Raw genomic sequence first — 24,295 nt, forward strand, 5'->3', positions numbered from 1 at the left:
TCTTTCCCCTCCTCCTCACGGCTATGGGCCAACCGGCATCCGAATGAGGGCGAGCGCCGCTCTCTGACTGGCTGGACCGCGCCCGCTGGGGTAGGCTGCGCGCCGGATATATGTAGCCGGCGGCAGAGCACGCCGCTGCGTGAGGCGCTTCTCGTCCGCCGGGCCCTGTGGTGAAGCGGCGCCTCCGCTCCCGTCCCGCTCTGCCCGCAGGTGAGGGGGGTGGGGGGCGCGGGGAGACGCCGGCGCGGCCGCGCCTTCCCGTGTGGCCGGTGGGCCGCACGCACCGCCCGGCTCCGCGGCGCCGCCGGCTCTCGGTAGGCCGCGGGCTGTGCGGGACGGCGCTGCCGGCGCCCCCTCCCCCCTCCATCCCGCCCGGGCCCCGCGGCGCTTTGTGGCGGGCGCCTTCCCGCCGGACTGGCGGCCGCGCCGCCCCCGCGGGGCTCCGGGAGCCTTGGCCCCATCTCCCGGTGCCGCGGCGGCCTCGGGGCTCCCGGCGGGAGCGGTGCGGGGCAGGGGGGCGGCGGAGGATCGGCTGCCCGCGGGCCCGCATTGTGCGAGGCGAGGTGTGCGGGTCGAGCTTTGTTCTCGGGTTTCCAGGCTCTGAGGCTTTTTCGTCCTCCGCTTTTGGGTTTTGTTTTGGGCAGGTGGGGCTGCGGAGGAGCCCACCCAGAGGCCGAGGTGTTCCCGCTTCATAATGAGGTGTAACCTGATCGAGGGGCAGCGCTGGGTGCTCGCACGGTCCGGACCTGGGCATCAGCTCCGGGTGGCTCCCTGGGTGTAACTTCATAGGTGAAGGAAGTTACAATTCGAGCAGGAGAGCATGACCTTGGCTGAATCCGAGATTAAGCTAAGATTTAAATGCGAAGTAGTGCTTGTAATGAGACTTTCCAGCATCCTGTAAGGCCCCAGATGTACGTGCTGGTGAAGCCCCAGAGAAAGGGTTTCGGTACATCTCCCAGTACCTCCTGGTGCTGATCTGGATGTTCTAACGTGTTCCTAATTCTCAGTGGGCTTACCTGGTGACCTTCTGGGCTAAGGCTTGTATGCGTATAATAAGTACTCCTTACCAAAAAAAGGATTTTTTTGTTCCACCATCGGGAGAAAGCAGCATTTGCAGCGAGCCGCCATGTTTCCAGTGTGTGCTATTTTTGGCAAGCCCCTGCTCTCACAGCCAGGAGTGACAGCTTTAGGAAATCTGGACACTGCTATCAAGCTTTGGAAGCTGATGCTTCCAGATGCCATAAATCAAACGTGGAGAGGGATGTGTTGGATTTTTTTTTTTTTATTTTTTTAGCTAACAAGGCTTGTTAGATTGATGTCATAAAGGGAAGTGCAGAAGTTGACAGACAAAAACTGCATTTCAGACCTTTCTTCATATTCTTCCCTTTGACCAGATTTTCACTTTTTTTATTCACTGTCTGTACAGAATAAGCCAAATGTAGATATAGCCCTGTGTTACTTCTATGATGCTGATGGCAGCATCTTCTCATCCTGTGAACTGAACTCACCTTTTCTGGGGTGTTCAGTCACCATATGTAATGATATAAAGTTGTGGGTCTAGCTTTTTTTTTTTTAAAGAAAAATGTTTAGTGGATGGCATGTGTAGCTAATCTGAAGGTTGGCTGGAAGTATTCATGTGCTTAAAGTCTTGTATCCTTATCTTTCTGATGGAGATCTCACGACCTTTTTGACAGCATCACGTGTTGCAGGGACTGGTTTGCCTGAAAGGCACTACTAAAAACCTCCTAGAAAGTGTAACTGTACAAAGTCTGTTAGGAAAAAAAAAAATCAGTGTTGGAACCTTTACAAATGTATATCATAATTTTATAAATAGAAGTCTTCCAAAACCTTAATCTTGTATACCTCAGGGGGTGAAGAGTGGCCCCAGTTCCTGACTGGTATTTTTTTGCTAGGTTGTGTTCTTTCAAGTGTGGACACCTTAAGTTGAAGGCAGGGAAGCATAATTAAAATTAAACTAGAAAACCTGGTTTTCTAAGCCCAGTCAGGATCTTCTGTTGGGAACTTTTGCTTTTGCAGTCTGAGGAACAACAAAAGCACACGAGGATTTGTTTGTGCTGTGGTGGCAAGACCATTGCTCTGCTGGCACAACAGCATCAGTCGAGTTCAACACAACTGATGGAGCTTGAATATCTGAATTTTAAACAGAATCTTTATGCACTTGATGTACCAGCAAGTTCATTGTTTCAGAGATTTATTTTTCAACTTGTGAATTTTAAGGCGAACATACAGAGCAACACTTTTTACTGAAAGGGAAATAAAGCAAAGGTGATGCTGCTTTAAGTACCTCTTTGTATTTGTGTTCAAAACAGTAGGACCTGATTAGAGAGCACTAATAAGATTGGCATGAATGGCCTGTTTGAATTAGAAAACATTATTCTAGTTTTTAATATTTGCACCTGGGCCATTTTGTCTGACTAAAGTGATGACTGAAGAATCAAAGAGGAAATAAATCCAAGCAGAGCAGGACTTCAGCAGGGTGGTGCTGGTTGCGGTGCTGCCTGTAGTCTGCTCTGCTTGGAACAAACCAAAACCAAAAGTGATAATTTGCTGTAGAAGACTGGGTGAGTTTTTTTATGGGTGCCTATATAAAATCTGCAGAGTTGAAGTAATTATTGGATTTCCTGGGGTACCTGCTAGTAGACTTGATAATCTTCAGCTACCTCATAGAGTAATTAAAAAGAAAAACTGAAGTCTGATCCTCAGGTACCATAAAAGAACGCTCAAGCTTTGCAGGTAGTGGGTGTTGCACTGGTGGAGGTCCCAGTTTTGCTCCATTCAGTCTGGAGCTCTTCCAGGAGGTTGTGGCTGGTGCAGTGAGAAGGAGCCCTGTCAGTGCTGTGGGAGTGATCTGTGATGAACCTCATTCCTTGCTGAGGCAAATGTGCAGCACTGCACTGGGGAATGCTGGTGCCCGTCTTCCATTTTCATCTGCTCTGCCCTATGTTGTTTCCTGGCTGCTCTGGGCTGACTTTGTTCTGTTTTTGGTGTGACAGTGCTGTGCTGGGTCAGTCCTGAGTGCCAGGATACAGCTGATACATCAGGGTTAAGCCTCTTCTCTGACCTCAGCGGGCAGAGGTGAAAGAGTTGATTCTCTTTACAGTTATCTGTTGCTTGGCATGCAGAAAATATTTTGAATCTTAATCTTGGTGATTCTAATCCAAGTGGCATTAAGCTTGAATTTCACTGTAGTGTTGGTGTAGCTCAGGGCTCTGATCTGCCTCTTCTGACTGCTGATGAGTAACTTTTGCTTTTTTACTTCAAGAAGCTGCACTGGAGCCAAATGGAAAATTTGCAGACCTAAGGGAAGATGGCTGGACCTGCTGCCAACTTCATGGAGATGTTGGAGCAGCTCTTGGATGTCAAAACAAAACCTGTTCTAATGGCAAAATCACAGGGTCTAAGTAGCTGCTTTATCATGAGGCAGTCTGGAGAGCAGTATAGGCAGGAAGCTGACTTACTTTTTGTTAAAGAAAGAGTAAACAAACTGTTCAGCACTATCCTAGGGCTCTTTAGGATGAAATTTGCATGTTTAATGTGTAATTTTGCAGAAAAACGTTGCTTCTAATTGAGGGTAAGTGAGGTTGAAATAGGTTCAGTTAGTAAGGCAAGTCCTTCCCCCCACGTTTAGGATAATCTGATTTCAGGATTATTAAAAATGGAGGAATATTTCTGGGAATTCTCAAGGCTTTAAGTTTTCAGAGAAGTCAGATTTTGAAGAGGAATTCCTTTTGGACTTCTGTCAAATCACAACGGCCCTGTGTTTTGCTGAAGTTCTAAATCCAACAGAACTCTTTTTGTGAGGATATGAAGTGTTGCTCATTGGGCTCAGTGCAGATCACCTTTGCTTAATGTAACTGCTGAGTAAAAGTGATGATTGAGTGGTATCAAGTAGAATCTTGGAAGCCAGGTGAAACAGCTTTAAAAAGGAAGGGAAAAACCCCCAAACCCACACCATATTAAGATGAGCACCCAGGGGAGGCGGAGTGTTTCGAGGGATGAATAAAAACCCCCGAACACTTTGTTGAGAATTTCCTACTCTATCACTTAGTTTTAATGGCAAGTTTTCAAAATTCTTCTGGGTTAGATTTTTTTCTTCTCTTGTGAACAGGACCTAATTTGTCTTTGGAGCTTTATGCTCTTAGCCACAGGAGTAGTGTCTGGTATTGTTTTCCTTACCCAGATGAATGTTCATCCTTTACTGTAGGGGTACAGATGCTGATCTCAAATACCCTGACTTACACGTCAGGTGATCTTTGTGTTTTCAATCTGCTTTTGAGCTTAATGCCAACGAAATAACATTTCTCCAAAATGATCTCTTTTCTTTTAGATTCTTTCTGATGTCTGAAAGCATTAGAAGTCTTGATTTCTTTTTGCTTGGTAGAGCTGAAAGACACAAGAAGTGCTGATTTTTGTCTAAAAAATGCCAGACTCCATCATACCCATCAACGTGTGGATCACACTTAGGTTTGTTAGCAAAAACACAGGCAGATTCTACACTGACAGCTCTTCAGCAATTGCTGGTTTGTTTATTTGTATTCTCCCAGTGTTTGAAGGGCTGTGCGTTGCTGCTGAGTAAGGCTTCCCATCTGCCACTGGCAAGCAGAGGGGTTTTTTTGGTGCTAGCATGGGCAGTGCTGAGTGTAATTCTGAATTATTTTTTAATCTTGGGATGAATTTTTTTTATTGTGCTTGAATTTTGTTTGATTGTTTGGATTATTTGATTAGAAAATAGTTAAGCTTCTAACTTAATTTTTCTTATCCATATGTTGGTGTAATATATGGCTTTTCTAGAGTGTCCCTTGTCAGTGTGTCTCCAAACTTCAGAAGGGGCTCAGGAATTGCTCTGCGTTTCTGTTGCATCTGGATAATTATGCAGAGAGAGCTGTTTGCCTGGTGATCCTGGTTGCTGTGTGATTATTTTTTTGGGATCCAGTTCCCTGTAACACCTCAAGTATCTTATGAATGTAGGCACTGCCTGTCTTTGTAGGTTGTGTGGGTCATGCAGTGGAGATGAGTCACAAGTGAAAGGAGAAATAGCTGTGCTAGGTCTAGATCTGTGTTTTATTAGGTGTTGGTTTGGAAGAGTATTCAGGGCAGTGTGAATGAAAACATATCATGCAGACAGAGGAGCTTTTTTAAGTGCCTGCTTCTGGAAGTTCCTGGTGAATGCATTCATCTCACAGACCATCTCAATGTTTCCTGAGGTGCTAGAAAGAATTGAGTGGTGATAACTTCAGAATTTGTCCCAGTTTGATCCTCAAATATTTATTTATTGCATAACTTATCCCATCATTGAACTTCCATTGACTGTGCCTCCTGTGGAATAGTGCTGACTCAAGATAACTTCTCCCAGGCTGAATACTTTGCCTCTGAATCTGTCAAAAGGCAGAAGAGATGAACTGGTTCCAGGGAGGCTGCTGTAATGGCTTGTCTGAAATCCAGGCTGTCCCAGTGACATTGTCTGCCTCTGCAGCCAGTGGGAGGCAAATAACGAGACCTGTTTTTTAAAGCAGATTAGTGTTTTGGGACTTAATTTGCTTGCTTATTTGAGGTGCATTTTCAGCTCTCTATAATTTAGGCTCAGGTCAACAATTGGATTGTTTTGGGTTTCTTTGTTCCCCTTGGATAGTTGAGGCTGTATTAAAATGAGGGTATGTCAGTGTATCTGCAGTCTTTGTGTTTTAAATATACATTCACTTAACATCACTCTTCCTACTTGAGAGCAAACTGGCATGATGATAGAAATCGCCAGCTGAGATGGGCCCTGGAATTTGCCATGGGATGCAAGTTTAGCTTGTGTTCCATTGTTCACTGTAATGTTTTATATCATGGTTCACACAGGTACCAGCCTCATGGGTTTTTTCTTGGATTGCTTACTCAGCAGCAGAGCAGATGCTAGTCATGTAAAATGCACAAAGAGTTGGAATTAACTGTATTTGTTGTTTTCTTGGTTAAACTTTCAATCTCTTATCATGCCTCTTAGAGGCCAACTGGGCACTTTTTTTCCCATAACAGCAGCACTAACTGCTTCTAGAGCTGGTTATTCCATCTAGATAAATGGTTCGTGGCTTTGACCATGCTCACCTGTTGCTAAGCAACTTGGAGAAATCCCAAATGACACTTAATTATGCAATCCTATTAACTATTGACCAGACCTTTAATTTTCAGCAAAATTGCTGTTTGCCACATTTGTGATGGTGTTGTGCTTGGATACAGACACCTTTTTTCCATGTGAGATTCTCCTGCTGTTTCTTCAGTTTCCAAAAAGCCTTTTTAGTGAAGGAATTCGCTGATACCAGAATGAGGGAGTGGAGCTGTGTGAGGAGTTTGGCATTCTGAAAGGCTGTTCTGGCACCCTGGAAACTCCACCAGTTTGCAGAGATGGAAGGACTGGAGTTCAGATGGTCACTTTATAGCACTTGAGTAGCCAGAGGAGAAGGGGTGAACTGCTGTGGAATATTCCAGTCAGGACTAGAATGCATTGTAGGAACTTTGGGTTTCTTGAGAAAGTTCCTTGTATTGAAATACAAGTCAAAAAAGTAGTTTAAGATGGCAGAGAACAAAGAAACAGGGCTAATGTTAAAAATACACAGAGGATGTTGACATTATGATTCAATTTTAACTTGCCTTCTTGTTAGTTCTAACTTTTTTCTTGACAGATGATGTTTAAAATTGCCAGTCTTTGGGAAGTGAAATTTGGATTTGGGTCCTTTGGTGTGTTACATCAGGCCAAGGGGCTTTTGCTTGAGTCTTGGGACTGGTTGTCCTGAGAGCCCAGACATGCTGTGATGTGCATAAGACACACTTCTGTTGTGTAGGAAGTAGAAGTGTGCACAGTAGAAGCAACATTCATTAAAAAAAAAAAATAAAAAAACCCTAAATCAACAAAAACCCCCAACAAATCGAGTTGGGACAGCAATGATTAGTTTGCTTTCACCATGTTGCAGTTTGGTAGGAAAACAATAACCAATGCTAGCTGTGAGTGCTGAGTCCATTTTTCTGAACAGTAACATTCTAATAGGTTTTGTGGACCTAAATCTGAATTTGCTAATGTGGAATTTACATAAATGGCTCTAATTTACATAACAGTATTTTAGAAATTCAGTGCCTGACATTGATTTTCTGCCAAGTGGGAGCATTGTAACAGATGGTGGAATTTTCCACCAGCCAGGTGATAACCACTGTAAAGGAGGTATTTGTCTTCCTCTAAGTCCTTGGCTTAAGGAAGGGGCTCAGTTATACTGCAGAGTTGTCATGGTGCACTTGTTATAATTTCACTCATCCAATTTGTTTTACATATGGGATAATAGGAAAGCATGATTATGAATGAATCTTAAATAATCAGATTTTCAGCTTTTCCTGTCAATTTTCACCCTTTCATCATTATGTCAATTGACAGGAAAATGTGTGGATAAGCTTTTATCAGGAGTAGCATAGTGACAGTTCAAACATTTGGTGCTATTATGTGCTGTGCAATGAAAATGTAGTATGGAGTATTTGCAGTTTTCCTTGGATCAGGGAATAGTGGAGTAGTAAATTGCTCATGAGTGGTAGGGAGCAAATACTCTCTGAGGAGATGCTTGGCTTCCACCATTCAGGTTGTGCTGGCTGGAGAACAGGAACAGATGGCAGCTGGCAACGTAGCAGCAGGTGCAGCAGCAGTAAAAACAGATTGTTGTCCTCTGATTAGGTCATGTAAAGGTTTTCCCACTTCTTTTCAGATCTGCTTGAGAACAACTGGGCACTCCACAATTCCTCTTTTCATGTTAGGAGTTAGTTCTGATAGATTTTTCACCCTTAGCTGGAGGGAAGTTCATTTTTAAGCATGACAGACCTAATCAAACCACTTCACTTCCAATATTTCTTGAGACCATCATGGAAGATGATGTGCCTGTGGGTTAATGCAGGTGAGGCTTTCACTGAAGAGCACCAATCTGAAAGGGCTGTTGGTGAATCAGCTGTTGAGATTTGAGTGCTACAGGAAGATTTTGCCATCATGTGAGAATGTCAGGCTTTGTACATTAGTGTTCTGGGAAGCACTTGAAAATAATTCTCAGAAGAGCCCAAATCATCATTTATCAGAACTGAACAGAAAACCTGCCTATTTACATCTGTAGGAATAAGCTTGAATTCCAGGGAAACTATATCTTCACAAAGAAATTAAGTGTACCTCCTGTCATTCTCCAAATGCTGATCTTGGTATATGGTAGGACTGGTTTCCTGGCTGTAAACCGACAGCAAAGAAGCAAATTTTTTAATTTGTGGAGCAAATAAATCCTGCATTGACAGTTGAGCTGACTGGAGCTAAAAGTGCAAGTCGTGTCTGTCTGCCATTTCTGCTCCCACTGCTTCAGGGTTGGCCTGCTCCTCCTGGAGCTTCACAGGTACTCAGGAGGAAACAAAGTGGGATGAGGAAGTCAGCAGTGGTAGCCACCACTTGCTTAGCTGTACTTTACCTCTGCTGTGTTTTCTTATTGTCTGATAATATTTTATGGAGAGCTCATTTAACATGCAGTAGAAGGCAAGAGTTCATCTCTTGGAGGTTTCTGTCACCTCAGACTGTGCTGTGGGTTGGACATCTATATCTGTAATACATTACACTTAGAGTTCAAAGGCTTCTGCAAAACCACAGGTAGTGGAACCTTCCTGAAATGAAAGTGGTTTGCAGGATCTGAGCATTTCCTGCAGGTCATATCCAGCTGTGGACTATTTCTCCCTTTCTGCATGGTTAGCTCTTGAGAATATCCTCAAACAGCTGAAAACTTCTGAATGCTTTGAAAAGCCTCTTAAAATTCTAGGTCATATTTAGTCTTATTTTCTCTGCACATTATCATGTAGGTAACATTTCTTTGTGTGGTGGTGATAAACACATGTCCTGCTGAAAGAGAGGGAGTTCATGGACATGTCTTCTGGAGCCCACCAGATCTTTTTCGCTGTGTTTAAACTTAGAAAAAAAAAGGTGTGTTTTAAAATGGAATGGGAAGACTTCTCATTTATTCTAGACTTCAAAAGATGATAAAGTGTGATAGTATTAAAAGCAGAGCAAAACACGTCAATGTATAGAAAATTACAGCTCTGCTGTTATGTCTTCTGGCTTGACTGTGGCTGCATTCCTCCAGCAAAGCTGGGTGCAGTGCATTCTGGCCACTGCTGGGAGTTTGGGTGTGATCACATCCTTGGGTCTGTTACCTGGATGTTCTGACAGGGTGGCTAAACATTGCCTTGTCCCTCACTTATTGTGGTGGGGGGTGTTCGACCTTTGATTGAGATATATGAAATTTACCAGGTTTGTTTGGACTTGGCTTCACCCAAAGTACTAGCTCCCATGGCATCTTTGTCTTTAGAGCTTAAAGCTTCTGTTTTGCATTCCTGGTCCATCCAGCAGTGTGGTTGTGACTTTCCTTGCAGCCCTGTGTGTGTGTTGTGTGTTTGAAACTGTCACTGTAGTAACACCAACCTCATCACCTCTGTCTTCTGAAACTCTGCTCTGTTGCCAGTTCTTGGTGTCTAAAGAACAAATTCTCTGAAATTCATTAAATACAGTGAGAATCAAACATTTAAGTTTGATTTAGGTTATAGTTTAAAACGGTTTTGAATGAGTTTGAACAGTGTTTGAGTATTTAATTACAAGGAAATGGAGGAATGTGTTTTGGTTTGGGCTGGCCTGTCCTGAAGATACGTGTATTGTGTGACCTACCTGCAAAGACTTAATTTTTGTAACTTACAGATCTGAAGGGTAGGTAGAAGGTACCCAGATGGATTTGTCCCTGGGCATGGCTTGACTGGTGGTCTGAATTTAAGTGAGATGTGACTTGCTGACATTGGTGGAAGCAGGAGAAGAACAGTATGTGTTTGTTTGTAGCATAATTATTTTAATATAATCTAATATTCCTCCAGAGCGCTTGACACTCACAGCAAATGGTGCTGGGCTGCTGATAAAAATAGATTGGACTTATTCTGACCTTCTAAAAATGCCCCTAATACAGTAGCACAGGCTTTGCCTGAGAACATCTGACTTTTAATTCTGATTGTGAAGTCAAGTGAGGTAAGTAGAATTTAGATTGACTGTAAATGTCTTAGCCACTTAGCAAATCCTCTTGAAGAACCTTACTTGCCTGCCACCTGTTTTTTACTGAGGATATGTGGGATGATTAACTACTGGCAGGTTATGAGTTGACCTCCCTTGGCCTTACAGCCTCTCCCACCTCTGGTTTGGTACCCAGGAATCCTCTCCCTGGCACCAAAACTCTGATGACTCTGAAAACACATTGCTTAAACTGCTTACAGGGGTGAAACAGTCCTGATGCGTGCTTCGCGCTGTGATTAGGTGGCTTGTGCTATCAGGATGTGAACTGCCATTTGAAATGCTCATGGTTGATGGAGGCTTTTGTTTTTTTCCAGTTTTCAGTTGACCAAAGAAATGGTGATGGAGAAGCCAAGTCCCCTGCTGGTCGGGCGGGAATTCGTGAGGCAGTACTATACCTTGCTGAACCAAGCACCTGACTATTTGCACAGGTAAAGCTCTGCTTCACTTGAAGCTGGTTTTCTGTGTGAATTTCTTAACATGTGTGCTAAAATTGATGAATGGTCTTATTACTGTGTCTTAGCTTGCTGAATTTGATCAATTCAGAAACTGATTTATTCAAGATGCTGAGTGTTGTTGACTTTTGGTTTTGATCAGCTGGGTTAAAAGATGGATAATAAAGATTACAGGAATTCTTTAAATATCTGACTTCTGGTTCTAACTGAAATGGTGCTTGCCACTTCTGGTTGTAATCAATATAAATTGAAGTTGGAGAAATACCACTTAGTTGTGCATTTCTGTAGTTTTGGCTTGATAAAATGCCCCCTGACTAGGAGGAAACATTGAATAAGTTGTGTGCTTGTGTATTGGTCTCTCTTGAGAGTCACACCAGCTCTTACTTAAAGGGAAGTCAGGAAATTATGGATATGCAGCAAACTATAATCCATTATGTAAACATGTGGGTCCTGTTTGTTTTGACAGGTATCCTTCCCAAAACTAGTCCTGTTTATGAAGACACACTTGGTTTTGCTGTATTTTGAGTAGCCAGATGGTTTCTGAATCCTTTCCCTTCCAGTCTCAGGAACAATTTCTCAGAGTGTTTCTCCACTTAGGTGGCCAGCTGCCCTCACCCCTCTGGGTCAGAGGAGAGTTGACTCTGTGCCATGGAATCCATTCCAGTCTGTATCTGCTGGCAAGTGCTGTACCATGGTGCTCAGGGCATTTCAGCTGGTAACCCCTCAGTTACAGAAAGGAACATTTACCTGCAATACTTCTTTTACTGTAGAAGAGCAAAACAGTCCCATTGCTCCTTGCTCAAGCTTGGAATTAGAACTTGATGGGGAGCCTTCAGCATCCCACATGTTCAGGGTGTTGCTTTGGGGGACCTCATACAGAAAGGGGATAATGGGATTGGATCACGAGCTCCCAGGAGACTTTGGTTTTGGCTGTTGGTGCCTGGGTCTCTGACACATGTGAATGCTGCAGCTTACATGACAAAACTTTGTTTTCCCTCCATCTCCAGATTGCTAACAGGATTATGAGATTTTGTGGCTTTATTCTAGTGATTCAAACAGGAAGCTTACTTGAAAGTGTATTATTTGTACTGCACTCTAATGTAGGGACTCAATGTTCTTACACAGCACAGCTTGGCATTAAAATATTTCTTTCCAACAGGTTTTATGGAAAGAACTCTTCCTATGTCCACGGTGGCTTGGATTCCAATGGAAAACCAGCTGATGCAGTCTATGGGCAATCTGTAAGAACTTTAAAAAAGAAAGCTGTTATTTCCTTTTATTTTGTTACCTTTATTGAGGTTGAGAAGAGAAATGTATCCAGCTGTGATTCCCTCCCACCTTGTTCAAGTGCTTTCTGTAAAGGAAAAAATGGGGAGAAAAAAACCCTCTGGACTGTAGACAGCAACAGTTGGGCAAAATGTGCTTCCTTTGTAGAAAGCTCATAATTTAAAATCGCTTGCAAAGCAAACTTAACAAGCCTCCTGCCAAGCTTTCTCTCCAGAGTTAGGGAATGTATCTCAAACCATTTTTTTACGGCTTTGCTTTCTCTCAAAGCCGCTAACTTGGCAGAAACGGCTTCTGCAGCATCACCCACGTGTGCCATTCTTCCCTAGGACATCCACAAGAAGGTGCTGTCACTAAACTTCAAGGATTGCCACACGAAGATCCGCCACGTGGACGCCCATGCCACGCTCAACGACGGTGTTGTGGTGCAGGTGATGGGGGAGCTCTCCAACAACATGCAGCCTGTGCGCAGGTTCATGCAGACCTTCGTGCTGGCCCCTGAGGTGGGTGTGCTGGCATCAGGGAGCTCTGTCTGCCTCAGGGCTGCAGTCTGAAGGGTTAGACTGGGGAGGTACCTTGCCACAAAATCCAGCAGTTATGGAAATTCCTACTTCTGTATGATTGGACATCAACCTTGGGTATTGAAATCGGTTATAAATATTCTGACTTTGGACTCCTAGGTTAGTGCAACACATTTTTGTCTTAAGCATATTAAAATTATGTTCTCTTTGATTTGCTATCTTAGCAACTGGTCTTTTTACTGAAAAAGAAGTAGTAAAGAGTGGAATGCTTCCTGTCACTTGAAAATATGGGTTCCAGATTTTCTTGTCAACAAAGTGCTGACTTAGCATGTGAAAAAATGGTATTTTTAAATAGACTTTTTTTTAACAAAGTAGTTCACAGAGAAGAAAATGATAGTGAAAAAGGAGTGTTACAATGTCACTCTATTTTCCAGTATGACTTGGAGATACTTTAGACACCAGGAAGTTATCACTCATGCTTCTTCAGTGTTGTGAGCTGTTGGAATTAAAAGCACTTCAGCAATTTCTTTTCCTTTTTTTTCCATCCATACTTGACTTGTTAGGAGTGATGTCTTTTTTTCTTTCTTGTTTTCCTGTCCCAAATAATGTTTTCTTAAAAGAGGCAAATTTGGGTTAATCATGTGGGAAGGATGATTTGCTCAAACCTTTCTTGTTTTCACATTATTTCAATTTTTACTTTACTGGGTTGTTGTAATTGATTCAGTCCTTCCCTTTGATTTGCTTTTAGGGCTCTGTTGCAAACAAGTTCTATGTCCACAATGACATCTTCCGCTATCAGGATGAGGTTTTTGGGGACTCTGATACTGAGCCTCCAGAGGGTAAGTGGCAGAAATTTTTGGATGGTTCTGTTGGTGTTTAGTTCTTGATCTGTATCAACATTCTATTCCCAGGTCAAAGGAAATCTTCTTGCTGGAGAAGACAGATCAGTGTTAAATTTCACGTGTTTGTAGGTTTTTTCGTTGGCTGTAGTTCTGTACAGTCCAGCAAGGAGTTGTGACATGCAGATGATTATTTTTCTGGCATAATCTTTCTATTACAAGAACTGTAAGACTTATTTTGGCAGTTGCAGTCAGATCTGTAGGTTATAAATCTGGTTTTCTAAACTATTTGGAACATGTCTTTTAACCTTGGTCAAAACTGAGTAACCAAAGTGATAGTGGAAATATAAAAAACTGTATGTTTCGTGTCAGATCTCAAAAATCCTTCCTGTGTGCTCTTTGGTAGAAACTTCACCTGTATTTTGTGGTAGGTGCCATGTGCTTGAGCCTCATACTAAAGATGTGTTATTTTTTTTTTCTTTTCTAACCTTGTTTAGAATCAGAGGAGGAAGGAGAGGAACCTGAGGAAAGACAGCAGACACCTGAGGCTGTTCCTGATGATAGTGGTCCTTATTATGAGCAGGCTGTCAGGTAATAATATATTTATAGATGAAGTCAGGTGTTTTGTGAGACAGGCTGCTTGTAGAACAGGTCACATGAATTTATTAATAGTTTCCTTCTGACAGTCAAAATTTCTGTTTATTGATCAGCTGGAATCAAAATGCTGTTAGGCTGAATATGGAGGCTCTGGATTTTCTTTTTCTTTTTTTTTTTTCTGCTTTATAGTGTACCAGTGCAAAATTTGCATCCCTGTGTAATGTGGCCTTACTTGACCTTGTTCTTCTTTCAGATGTCATGTGCCTGACTTCTGTATTGGATAAGTAGCACTGCTTATCACCAGTAATAGAATAAATACAATACCACCTCTTTTTCCTGCTTTTTGTGCTGCTCTGTAATAGCAATGACATTGAGGAACACCTGGAAGAGACAGCTGCAGAGGCAGAGCCTGAGCCAGAGGCAGAACCTGAACAGGAGCCTGAACCGGAGGTGCAGGAAGAAAAGTCTGAGCCAGTATTAGAGGAATCTGCTCCAGAAGAGACTGTGGAAAAGAGTCCTTCTCCAGCTCCTGCTGATCCAGCTCCTGCAGTGCAAGAGGATTCCAGGGTAATGGCAATGGATCTCTCTTTTCTCTGATGTGGTTTCATCAGTTATGGTTCTCCTGTCTATTTACAGAGCTTTATTTTTACCTGGGGGGTTTTGTTACTTCTCAGTGTTAAGGAAGGTAAAAGTGGACAGATTGGGACTCAGGAATCCAATACTTTGGTTAACCTTGATGTGATACTTGGTGGTGGGCCACTGCTGTGTCCTCTTTCAACTCTGGAATTCAGAAACAGAGTAGAAGTGTGACTCCATTGTCATTACACTGAGTCTTTTGAATTTAAATAATTTGAAGGAAATTGTGGGGAAACTGCTATTGGCTGGCTCCTGATTTTCAAGTACAAGTTAAAATTTGTTCCTGTTGTCCTGTGTCTGTTAGCTGTCCTATCAGTAATATATTTCAGAAGGAGATGTAGTTAAGTTATCATTCTCTTTTTTTTTGTTTCAGACATTTTCCTGGGCATCAGTAACCAGCAAGAACCTTCCTCCCAGCGGGGCTGTCCCAGTGTCAGGAATACCACCTCATGTTGTGAAAGTACCGGTCTCACAGGTACGAATCCAGCACCTGGAGAAGTTTAAGTGCTAAACTGGCTGACAGGGGAAAAAGGGAGTGAAATCTACTTGGTTCTGGTTTGACTTCCCAGGCCCCAAAGACTTAAACCTTCTGTGATTCCTGATAGACTTTATGAAGATGTTATTCCGTGGTTTTGGGTTGAGAATTAATTGTTTTTCATGGAGGAAAACAGGGAATGTTCATGTGAATGCTGCTTGCTTTTAGCATATAAGCCAACATGAGCTAACATGTATTTTAGTCACAGGTGGGAAAAACTATTACCTTTTCCTCCAGTTTTTTTTATTACCAACTTGACTGTGTGCTCTTAAAAGCTGATGCTGCTGGTGTTTCTGTCTGACTCTGAACTGTTGACTCCTTTTGAATTGATACAGCCCCGCCCTGAGGCAAAGCCTGAGTCTCAGACCCCCCCTCAGAGACCTCAGAGGGATCAGCGAGTGAGGGAGCAGCGGACGAGCATCCCACCACAGCGGGGTCCTAGACCAAGTAAGAGAAACTGCAAAGAAGCTGTTTTCTGTTGCTTAAAGATTTTGGGGAAGCAATGTGATAATTAAAGCTTTTAAAAGCTCATTATTTTTGTCAGTAAGCAAACAATTTGTACTCAAGTGAAAATTCAAGCTTGGCCTCAGCCACGTGATAAAAAGCAAATAGTTACACACTTGCTCCTGTAGGATGCTTTACTTTTTTATATATGAATGGATAGACAGTGTGAATTGATTCCTTTTAGTGATGATAATTCTGACCCTAGCTTGTTTTTCTGTTTGTTGTGGGGACTGACTTTTCTAAAATCAGTTTTGCTTTTCTGTTCAAGTACGCGAGGGTGAACAAGGCGATGTGGAAACCCGGAGGATTGTGAGATACCCAGACAGTCATCAGCTGTTTGTTGGGAACCTTCCTCATGATGTGGATAAATCTGAACTAAAAGACTTTTTCCAAAGTAGGTTGATTGCGTTGCTGTCCTCTGAGGGGTTGGGGGTTGCAGCCATGGGCGTGGTCAGCAGAGCATTCTAATGTATGACCCAAGAACTTGGCTTCTCTCTTGCAGGCTATGGCAATGTTGTTGAACTCCGCATCAACAGTGGTGGAAAGCTCCCTAATTTTGGGTTTGTGGTGTTTGATGATCCTGAGCCAGTTCAGAAGATCCTTAGCAACAGGGTAAATAAATCAGTGGGTTTTGGTCTGTTGACAACAGACAGTGTTTTTCAGCTTGACGGGAAGAGATTGTACTTGGTTCCTTTAGGTTTTTTTGAGCATATTAAAGTAGGTGTGATGTTTTTCCCTCCTATTACCAAGATTTGTGCAGTCTTTTGTCACTGAAGGAGCTTGTAGCAGCTCATTACAAAGCCCTTTTCTAGTGGGAGGTTGCTGAACACAGGAAGTGTATAAATAGCTTTCAGGAAGACAAGGTAGAGAGAGTCTGATTCTATGGACAAGTAGAATCTTGTTTGTCAGAGCTGAAAGGAAGAAGCTGTATTGGTGTGCATGCTGAAAAGAATTTTGCTAACAAAGGCAGGAGGTACCTGCTCAGCCTGTCAGCAGTGATTGCTAGTGCAGAATGTGTGCCCGTGCCTGCCTGCTGTGGTAGGCAGGGACTCTGGATGTCAGGCATGCAGTGAGCTTGCTTACAGCCCAGCTCTTTTCTAAAGCACATCAGAGTGTTCAGTGTTAAGCCTGAGATGGCTTTTCAAGGGTCACTCCTTTGCGTCTTTATTTTCTCCAGTAAACCCTCGAGACTGGATGCATGGTTTGGCTATTGTCATTGTTTAGTTGAGTAATCAATCCTAAGACCTTTCAGTCTTTGATGGAGAGGAGGATATGAGACAAAGTTGCAGGAATCTGCTTGACCTTGAAATGCTCCTGGTGACCCAGTAATGACAGTACCTTCTCTGCTTCTGTTGCAGCCCATCATGTTCAGGGGAGAGGTGCGCCTGAACGTGGAGGAGAAGAAAACACGAGCTGCCAGGGAGGGTGACCGCAGAGATAACAGACCCCGTGGACCTGGAGGCACTCGTGGGGGGCTGGGAGGTGGGATTCGAGGGCCTCCACGTGGAGGAATGTCCCAGAAGCCCGGATTTGGAGCTGGAAGGGGGATCGGGCAACGCCAGTGAATTCATCGCGGATGTTGACATGGTGGCGCAAACCGTTTTTCCTGCAGATTTGTGAATTTCAGCCTTGGGTATCTTGGAATGTGGCCCTAGCCTGTTATAGACTGCTACGTTTGATACTATTTTGCCCCTTTTTGTTTGTGTTATGGTTCTGTGATTTATTTTTTTTCTAGTCCTTGTCCCAGATTCCAGCTTTGTGGAACAACGTTTTAGGAAAAGTGGATTTTAAAAAGAAAAGAACTGAATTTTCTTGTTCACCTCAAACTTACGGACTGATTTTTGGTTTTTTTGGTACCAGTGGTTTTTCCTAGAGGAATGTCTCTTTCTTTTTTCTTTTCTTTTTTTTTTTTTTCTCCCCTCTTTCTACTGAATTTGGGTGCAGTCAGTGGAATAATATTTCACGTGCATGCGTTCAAGAGCCTGTAGGAAAACATAGTTCTTGGCAAGTATTCCAAGGGCAGAAAAGCAAAACTCTTGGTGTTTCTTTGAGGTCATATGAACATCCTCCAGTCTGGAGACATTGCCACATGAAAAATTGACTTTCACCTTTCTCTCTGTGGCGCTGTAAAAGTGGAATAATGGGTATCCATAGAATCTCTTTCCTTTTGATACATGATCACAGCAAAGAATTCGAACTACTGTTTTACCACTTTGAAATTTTGGATTGTGGGATAGGTTTTAAATGTCTAGAACTTGACTCTTCAAACACTTTTCCTGAACTTGTGAAATTTTTTATTGAAATAGGGAGTTTTTTTCATGTTTAGTTTGTATTTGTATAAAAAAAAAGCAAAATTGTTGTGCCTTCTATTTATCTCTCATTCCAGTTTTGGCAAATTGTTTAAAAAAAATAAAAAAGGTCTAGATTTGCTTTATCAAGTCAAGCGTATGTTGGAGTTTTTCCAAGGGAAAGAGGCTCCTCAGTCACTAGGTTTACAAGGCAGAGGTGGTTGTAGCTAAAGCTTTTAATACCTTCTGTGCACCACTTTGGCTGCATTTAAATTACTGAAAACAAATACTTTTTGGATGCAGAAGTTAATAACTTGAACTTGAAGCCGGTCCTGTAGTAACTATTGCAAAAGTATAAGCAAAGCAGAAATACCTGTGTCACATGCTTTACAGTTCCAACTGCTGTAAGTAATAGTTATTTTTGCAGTACTCCATTCCTTGCTTCACACCTGAAGTGGATAAGAAGGAATTTTTGTGCGAAGTATGGAAGGTGTTTGTCTGTCCTGGTGTTAAGATGCTGAATGCTCTCCACTGCCTCTGAAAGAAGATGAAACTGAAAATAATATACAAAACTGGGTTATTTCAATCCAAGAGATCCTGTAAGATGGTGCTGCACAATACAGTATTTCTGTAATGCCTGGTGTTAAACATCTGGATGGAAATGGTGGATCTGTGCCTACACCAGACCTCCAGGTCTCTTGGCAGCACGATAGAGCTGCGTAGGAAGTTTGCTAATCTATGTCAGGTGTCACTGTTTCCATGTTTTTTTTGTTTATGACTATAATGACTGTGCATATGCAGTGTATCATCTCTTGACCTGTGCTTGCTGTAAGCTCTGGAGCAGAGCTGCCCTCGGTATTACCTGTCCCCAGCAGTCATGTTTTGCCTTTTCTGTGCCGGACATACTGGTTGAAGCTGGTTGTACTAAATGTTGCTAGAGTGTTGGTTTCTGTTTTATTTTTCTCTTTGCATTTGTTATACTGTTTGTCCCTTCCCTCATTACAAGTGTCTTGGATTGGCCTGCTTACCATGTGCACCTGGAGATTTGATACCTTAGTGAACTGGGGGGGAAGAGTATGAGCTGTGGTGTGCTCTCACAGCCAGCCTTTGGGGAAATTCTGCTGCTTCCTCTTGTGGTGGTAACTGGTATTTTTTAAAAAAACAAAAGCTCTCTGCATTTTCCTATCAGGAATGCCTGTGAGATGAAAGTATGCAATGGAGATCTTTCACTGAACCCTGTCCTTGTTGTTTGTGATATGTTTTTTTTCCCCTTTGTTGGGTTTCTGCTGTTCTTGACATTAAATCCGAAGACTGCAGTAACAGGTTGCACTTCAGACTTATCAAAGTGCTTTTAATAGAAGCTTTTATAGCTCTTAACCAAATCTGCAAAAGCATCCGTAAGCTTGAACACCCATTTCTGTAGTGGGAGCTGGACAGTTCTGGCTCATTGCTGTCTGATTTGAAAGAAGAGTGTCAGTAAAGAATTTAAAAGGGTGAAGTGTGTGCTTGTTCTCATATGAATCATACTCAATATGTTGACCCAGAAAGTCATGTTCTTATCCCAAGTTGACAGGCAAAATAAAATATTTACGTAAAATTCTGTTGGAATGTCTTGTAAAGGAATACTTTTCAAAAGCAAGTTACGTTTGTAGAGTGACTCTTGATATTTGCATTTTGGTGGCTCTGTGTCTTGCTAATAACAAAGTCCTCTAAAGAGACCTGCTGTAAAATGTTGCACATTGTTTTTGATGTTCAGGCTTTCTGTAGCCTCCAACCCTTCTGGTTTCTGCCTTGCTGTTCTGTTAAAACCTCAGTTTCTCTTGTCTAAGGCCTCCAGTGCTTGGCATACATGCTTGAAGATGACTGAAGAAACCAGGATTTGATTTGCCTCAGCTGGCTGCAGTGGGCTACACGAGCTCCAGGAAGGCTGACCTCTAATAACCAAGGTGTAGTCCAGCTCTTTCTAGGAAGCAAATGCTACAGTCTGAAATAAATCAGACTGTGTATATGTCTCCTTCCTAGTGCCTCCAGTCAAGATGAGGTGGTGGTACTGAAGTGCTCTTGGTGTCTCTGCTCTGCAGGGAGTGAAGAAAAGCTGTCCAGAGCTGTCAGACTTTTGCACCCATGGCAACCACATGGACAGATTTGGAATAAAACCTTCATGATCATGATACCTTTATCTGCCCTCCTGAGAGTACAGAAGTACAAAGAGTGTTTTGTGTCTGACTGGTGTGATCTGGCCTCTTCTGGCTTATCTTAATAGCATAAGACAAATAGAAATAAGGGCATTTCACTTGCAGGGGAGTTTTGTAGTACCCAAGCCTGAACTGGAAGCCATGCTCTGCCTCTGCTGCCTTCCTTCAAGAGCATTGCACAATTAAAAAGGTTTAGTTGCTCCTTGAGCACAGAGGAACATCCTATGGAGTGCTGGTATGTACCAGCAGACTTGGCTGGGGCTGTTTTGTAAAGCTGAACTGAGATCTTTGTGTGTTTGGGAATGCAGATATTGATGATTTAATTTCCCAACAGTAAGATCTTTATCCTTATTTGCATGTTATATGGAAGAATGGAGGAAGGTGGTCCATTAATAACTTTCTTGGTTATGAGATGTGAAACTGAGTAAAATTCTTTCAAACTTCATCATTACTTAAAGACAGTTTTTAGAGTAATGGCATGTTCTCAGAATAGATTTGAAGGGCAGGATGCTGCCCTTCTATTTTCTGTCACAAAATGCCATTTGCAAGCCAAGAGGGATCTGCTGTCCCACTGGTGATATTTCAAACTTGACAAAGCACCTGACAGTGGAAGGAAAAATACTTTATTGTGACCATCTTTGTGATTCAGTGTGAGAGGCAGTCCTCCTACATTCTGAAATGTCATTTTGGGTGTTTGCACCAAGGTCACTCCATCTACTGAAGAATTTTAAAGCTGTGTATAAATAATGGCCTAGCTTGAAAAATAGTACCATAAATACCTTTTTCTTTGTGTTTCCAGCTGCTGTGTGGAACCTCCAGCAGTAAAAATCCATGGAGAGAAATTTCAGAAAAATCTTTAATTTTTTTTATTGGAATCAGCATGAATGTATGATTCAATAAATATATTTTATATACATTTAACAGCAGAAACTTTACATTCCATCTTCAAACTGCTGAAATAGAACTTCTGTTTTAAAATTATTTTACAAGCCAGAAAAATAATTTGCCACTGTGGCTGTGTGGTCATGCAAATTGTCTTAAGTTACAGTTTTATGTCTTCATGATGTAAAAATACTGATTTGAAGGAAGCAATTGCTTTGCACTCTGACCAATGCAGCAAAATATCCTTAAATGGAGTGTAAGGCCATACCAACTGTGTGTGTGTGTAGATTTATACATATGTATACGTAGTAAATTCATACAGAAAATACAGGGGCATCCCTTTCTAAGGTGGGTAGGGAGAAGACATGTAAGTACTTCGTGATTTAAACTGATGTATTCCTTATTGAAGAATTTTACATCTTACGTTTTAAACACGACTGCACTTCATATTTTGTATTTCTCACATTCCTCCTTTTTTTCTTGAAGGGAGACTAACGTGAAAATTAAAAAGCACTGACTTTTCCATTCTTTTTTCAACTTGTGTAAATGAACCAGTAGAGGTACTCAAAGAGCACTTGCATTGCCCATTTCTTTCCTCCTTCCTACGTTAACTCCAGGGATTTTACTCTGAATATTTTTCTGATGATCTGTGAGATGCAGATACTTCAGTGCCCACCTGGCAAAGAAGAAAATGAGAACAGCTGCATATGCAGCTCTTCCATTGTCTGTTTTAATGATGCTCATGTAAAGTTAAAGGGAGAGATGAGTTTTGTCCTATTAAGAGCACCCACTCCTATTTACTAGGCTGAAGAGTTGATCAACCGGGGCCAATTTAATGTCACTGCTTCTCAGATCTCGATAAGATCCAAGAAGGAAAACACTCTGACCTTGTTGCCATCTTTTTTTTTCTTACATGAAAACCCCATAAATAGCTCAAATCTGAATACTTATAAAAGAACGCTGATAAAGGGGCTGTGGTGGACATGAGGGTCTGTCCTACAGCCGAGGTTTGGGTCTGTGTTGGCAAACCCCACATTCCTACCCTGAGTGGGGGGTGACAGGCATTGCCCTCCCGGGGCACAGGAAGTGCTGGCACAGGGATGGGGCACCCCGTAACATCTCCCACTGCGGCTGCTGAACCAGCCCAGCCTTTGGCTGCCCCTGCTGTAAACAGCATCAAGGAGCTGTTGTGTTTGGGAACAAATGGGCTTTAGTAAGCCAAGCTTTGGAAACAAAGGTTTTCTTCATAAAAGTGACTTGCAGATGGGAGAGATACAGAAAATGGGGCAGCACAATGCCACTGCTTAATAGGCTTTTTTCAGAAGTTTTTGTGAGGTATTCTTCCTCAATACCAGATTTTGAGGGTTTGACTAGTGAAGTAAATGCTGAGGGAAACTCAGATAATGTTTATCAAGGACATAAGGAAAATGCTGTCAAGGTGCTGAACTGTTCCCACTTCTATTTGTTTTGCATATTTTCAACTGGAAGGTATTCCTGCTGTGTGTGTTTTTATCTCCCCTCCAAAGCAAAACCAAATGTGCAATGGTTGTCCTGAAGAGAAAGATCTTAATATTTTTATTTTTCTTCTAAATTCATTTACAAAACAATGTAAATGGGTGTGCGTTTATAGTTGGATGGGAGAAATTCCTGGGTCCTCCCTCCCCCCCCCTTTTTTTTAACGTCATTTAAGTCTAAGCTTTTCATTACTCCTTAGTTGTAATATAACAAGCATGATATGCTGTACACTGGTAAACGGTGAGAGACGACACAGTCCATAAACTGACACTGTCCACGATGTTTAGCCTGCCAATGGCTGTGGTTTGATCTCAGGTGGGTGGTGACAAACAACTGCTCGGGACAGGCTTGTGCATCTTCAGGGTTCCAAGGCTGCTTCCAGAGTGGTGTCACCAATGCTGCAGGATGGCAAACTGCGATGAAATGTGGTGACCTTTGCATGTCAGGCCATTTTTGGGTGAAGTCCTCTGTGTGTTGCTTTGTCTTTACATCTCTCAGTTCTCAATCCACTGAAGTTTTGCTGTGTCTCACACACACAGACACAAGTGTGAATGGCTTTTATCACAGTTACGTCCTATTTCAGTTCTTTTGAAACAGTCAAACCTTTGCTGCAGCTCGATAAGTCCATGAAAGAAGAGGTGAGCTCTGGCCATAATTAGTGCTGTCAGTATGTCACGACCAGATTTGGGAACCACACAAGCTTTTCTTTTTGTGTGGGAATTCCATTTCACTGTAGGCTTGAGATGCTCCCTCCAGGTGGTGCATTTTTCAGGATCATTCATTCCACAAATGCATGTGGTGAGGTAAGTCCCTTGGCCTTTGTGCCTCGTGTACCTCTGTAGCTGCCGGTGTCCCCTGACCCCCTGCCCTGCTCACAGGGAGCACCAGGCTGGTTGTACAGTGGGAAGGAGCTCAGAGGCAGAGTTCAAGCACAACAGGTCACTCTTCCCAGCGAGGGGAAGGTTAATTGCTTACCTGCCTCTCAAATTCTCACATAACATCACTGTTTGGATCTTCATGTTTGTTTCCCAAAAGTTACAATTTGAACAATCCCAAAGCTGACAGATCCCCAGATTAACCTGCTGTAGTGACCTGATTTAAGGATGGATGTATCAATTACGGTTCTGAAATGTGTCTTTTAAATGCCCTGTCAGGTTAAGGGGCACTGATCAGGGCTGGAGGGCTGTGAATGAGGGGTGGGAGATCAGCCTGGGTGTGGAGGTGCTGTTTTTACATTTTCCACTCTGAGGAGGTTAACTTGGGGATTTGTCAGCTTGGCCCACACTGTTTCTGAGCTTATTTTCTCTTCTGATCCCACCCTGAAATTGGAAGAATTACAATTTTGGACAAAAACATGGCAGATGTGGGAAAATTGGAATAGAAAGGAAAGTACAAATTCAGTGTAGGCAGAGCAGAGTGTTTCAAAGCCCTGGTTTAGTTGTTTCTCTGGCCTAGATAAGCACAAGGCAAAGGAACTTCTGCTCCCTTGTGCTAAGATTTTGTTGGGTCAGCCTCTAGCTGAGCATCTCTTGTATAGCTGAGCTCTACTGCTGTGACCAAAGGCACTGGCCACAGTCACTTAAAATGGTAAGGAGATGATATAACAACATCCTAACTCATTAGTGATTTTTTTCTTTTCTAAATATTCTAGTTATCCTGATCAAAAGTGGGATTGATGGCAAGTGGAGGCATGCATCTGACCGAGGACTTGCCAGGATAGTTACACTCCTGCCTGTGAAGGATGTACCTGTGTCCCACACCTTGGCATGCAGCAAGATGCATTCCCAGCACCATTCTTACATAACAGAGCCTGCTCCCTCTCCACTTCCTTTCCTTGCTGGTTTCTCGAGCCCTGTTTTCAGAGGTGACACATGCCCATGTCTCTTCCATGGGACAAGTCCAGCCTCCTGAATCCTCTTTCCAGCCCCTCAAGGATTAA

At 42.6% G+C, this 24,295-nt stretch overlaps 1 protein-coding gene across 2 annotated transcripts; it reads left to right on the forward strand.

Moving 5' to 3' along the window:
• Window positions 1-121: 121 nt before the first annotated feature.
• Window positions 122-17,914, forward strand: G3BP1 (G3BP stress granule assembly factor 1). Of its 2 annotated transcripts, none has more exons than XM_066197065.1 (12): window positions 122-210; window positions 10,423-10,536; window positions 11,720-11,801; window positions 12,174-12,347; window positions 13,114-13,204; window positions 13,702-13,795; window positions 14,164-14,368; window positions 14,811-14,912; window positions 15,308-15,419; window positions 15,745-15,870; window positions 15,958-16,088; window positions 16,835-17,914. In XM_066197065.1, exons 2-12 carry the CDS (start codon window positions 10,442-10,444, stop codon window positions 17,039-17,041), a joined length of 1,419 nt encoding a protein of 472 aa, XP_066053162.1. In that variant the 5' UTR covers window positions 122-210; window positions 10,423-10,441; the 3' UTR covers window positions 17,042-17,914. The 2 variants fall into 2 exon arrangements, with proteins under 2 accessions (XP_066053162.1, XP_066053163.1); XM_066197066.1 differs by having other exon boundaries at window positions 15,979-16,088.
• Window positions 17,915-24,295: the final 6,381 nt, after the last annotated feature.

This window comes from Chamaea fasciata, unplaced genomic scaffold (genome assembly GCF_029207755.1).
Source record: "Chamaea fasciata isolate MVZ Bird 193981 ecotype frontalis unplaced genomic scaffold, bChaFas1.0.hap1 SCAF_15, whole genome shotgun sequence".
Classification (NCBI taxonomy): Eukaryota; Metazoa; Chordata; class Aves; order Passeriformes; family Sylviidae; genus Chamaea; species Chamaea fasciata.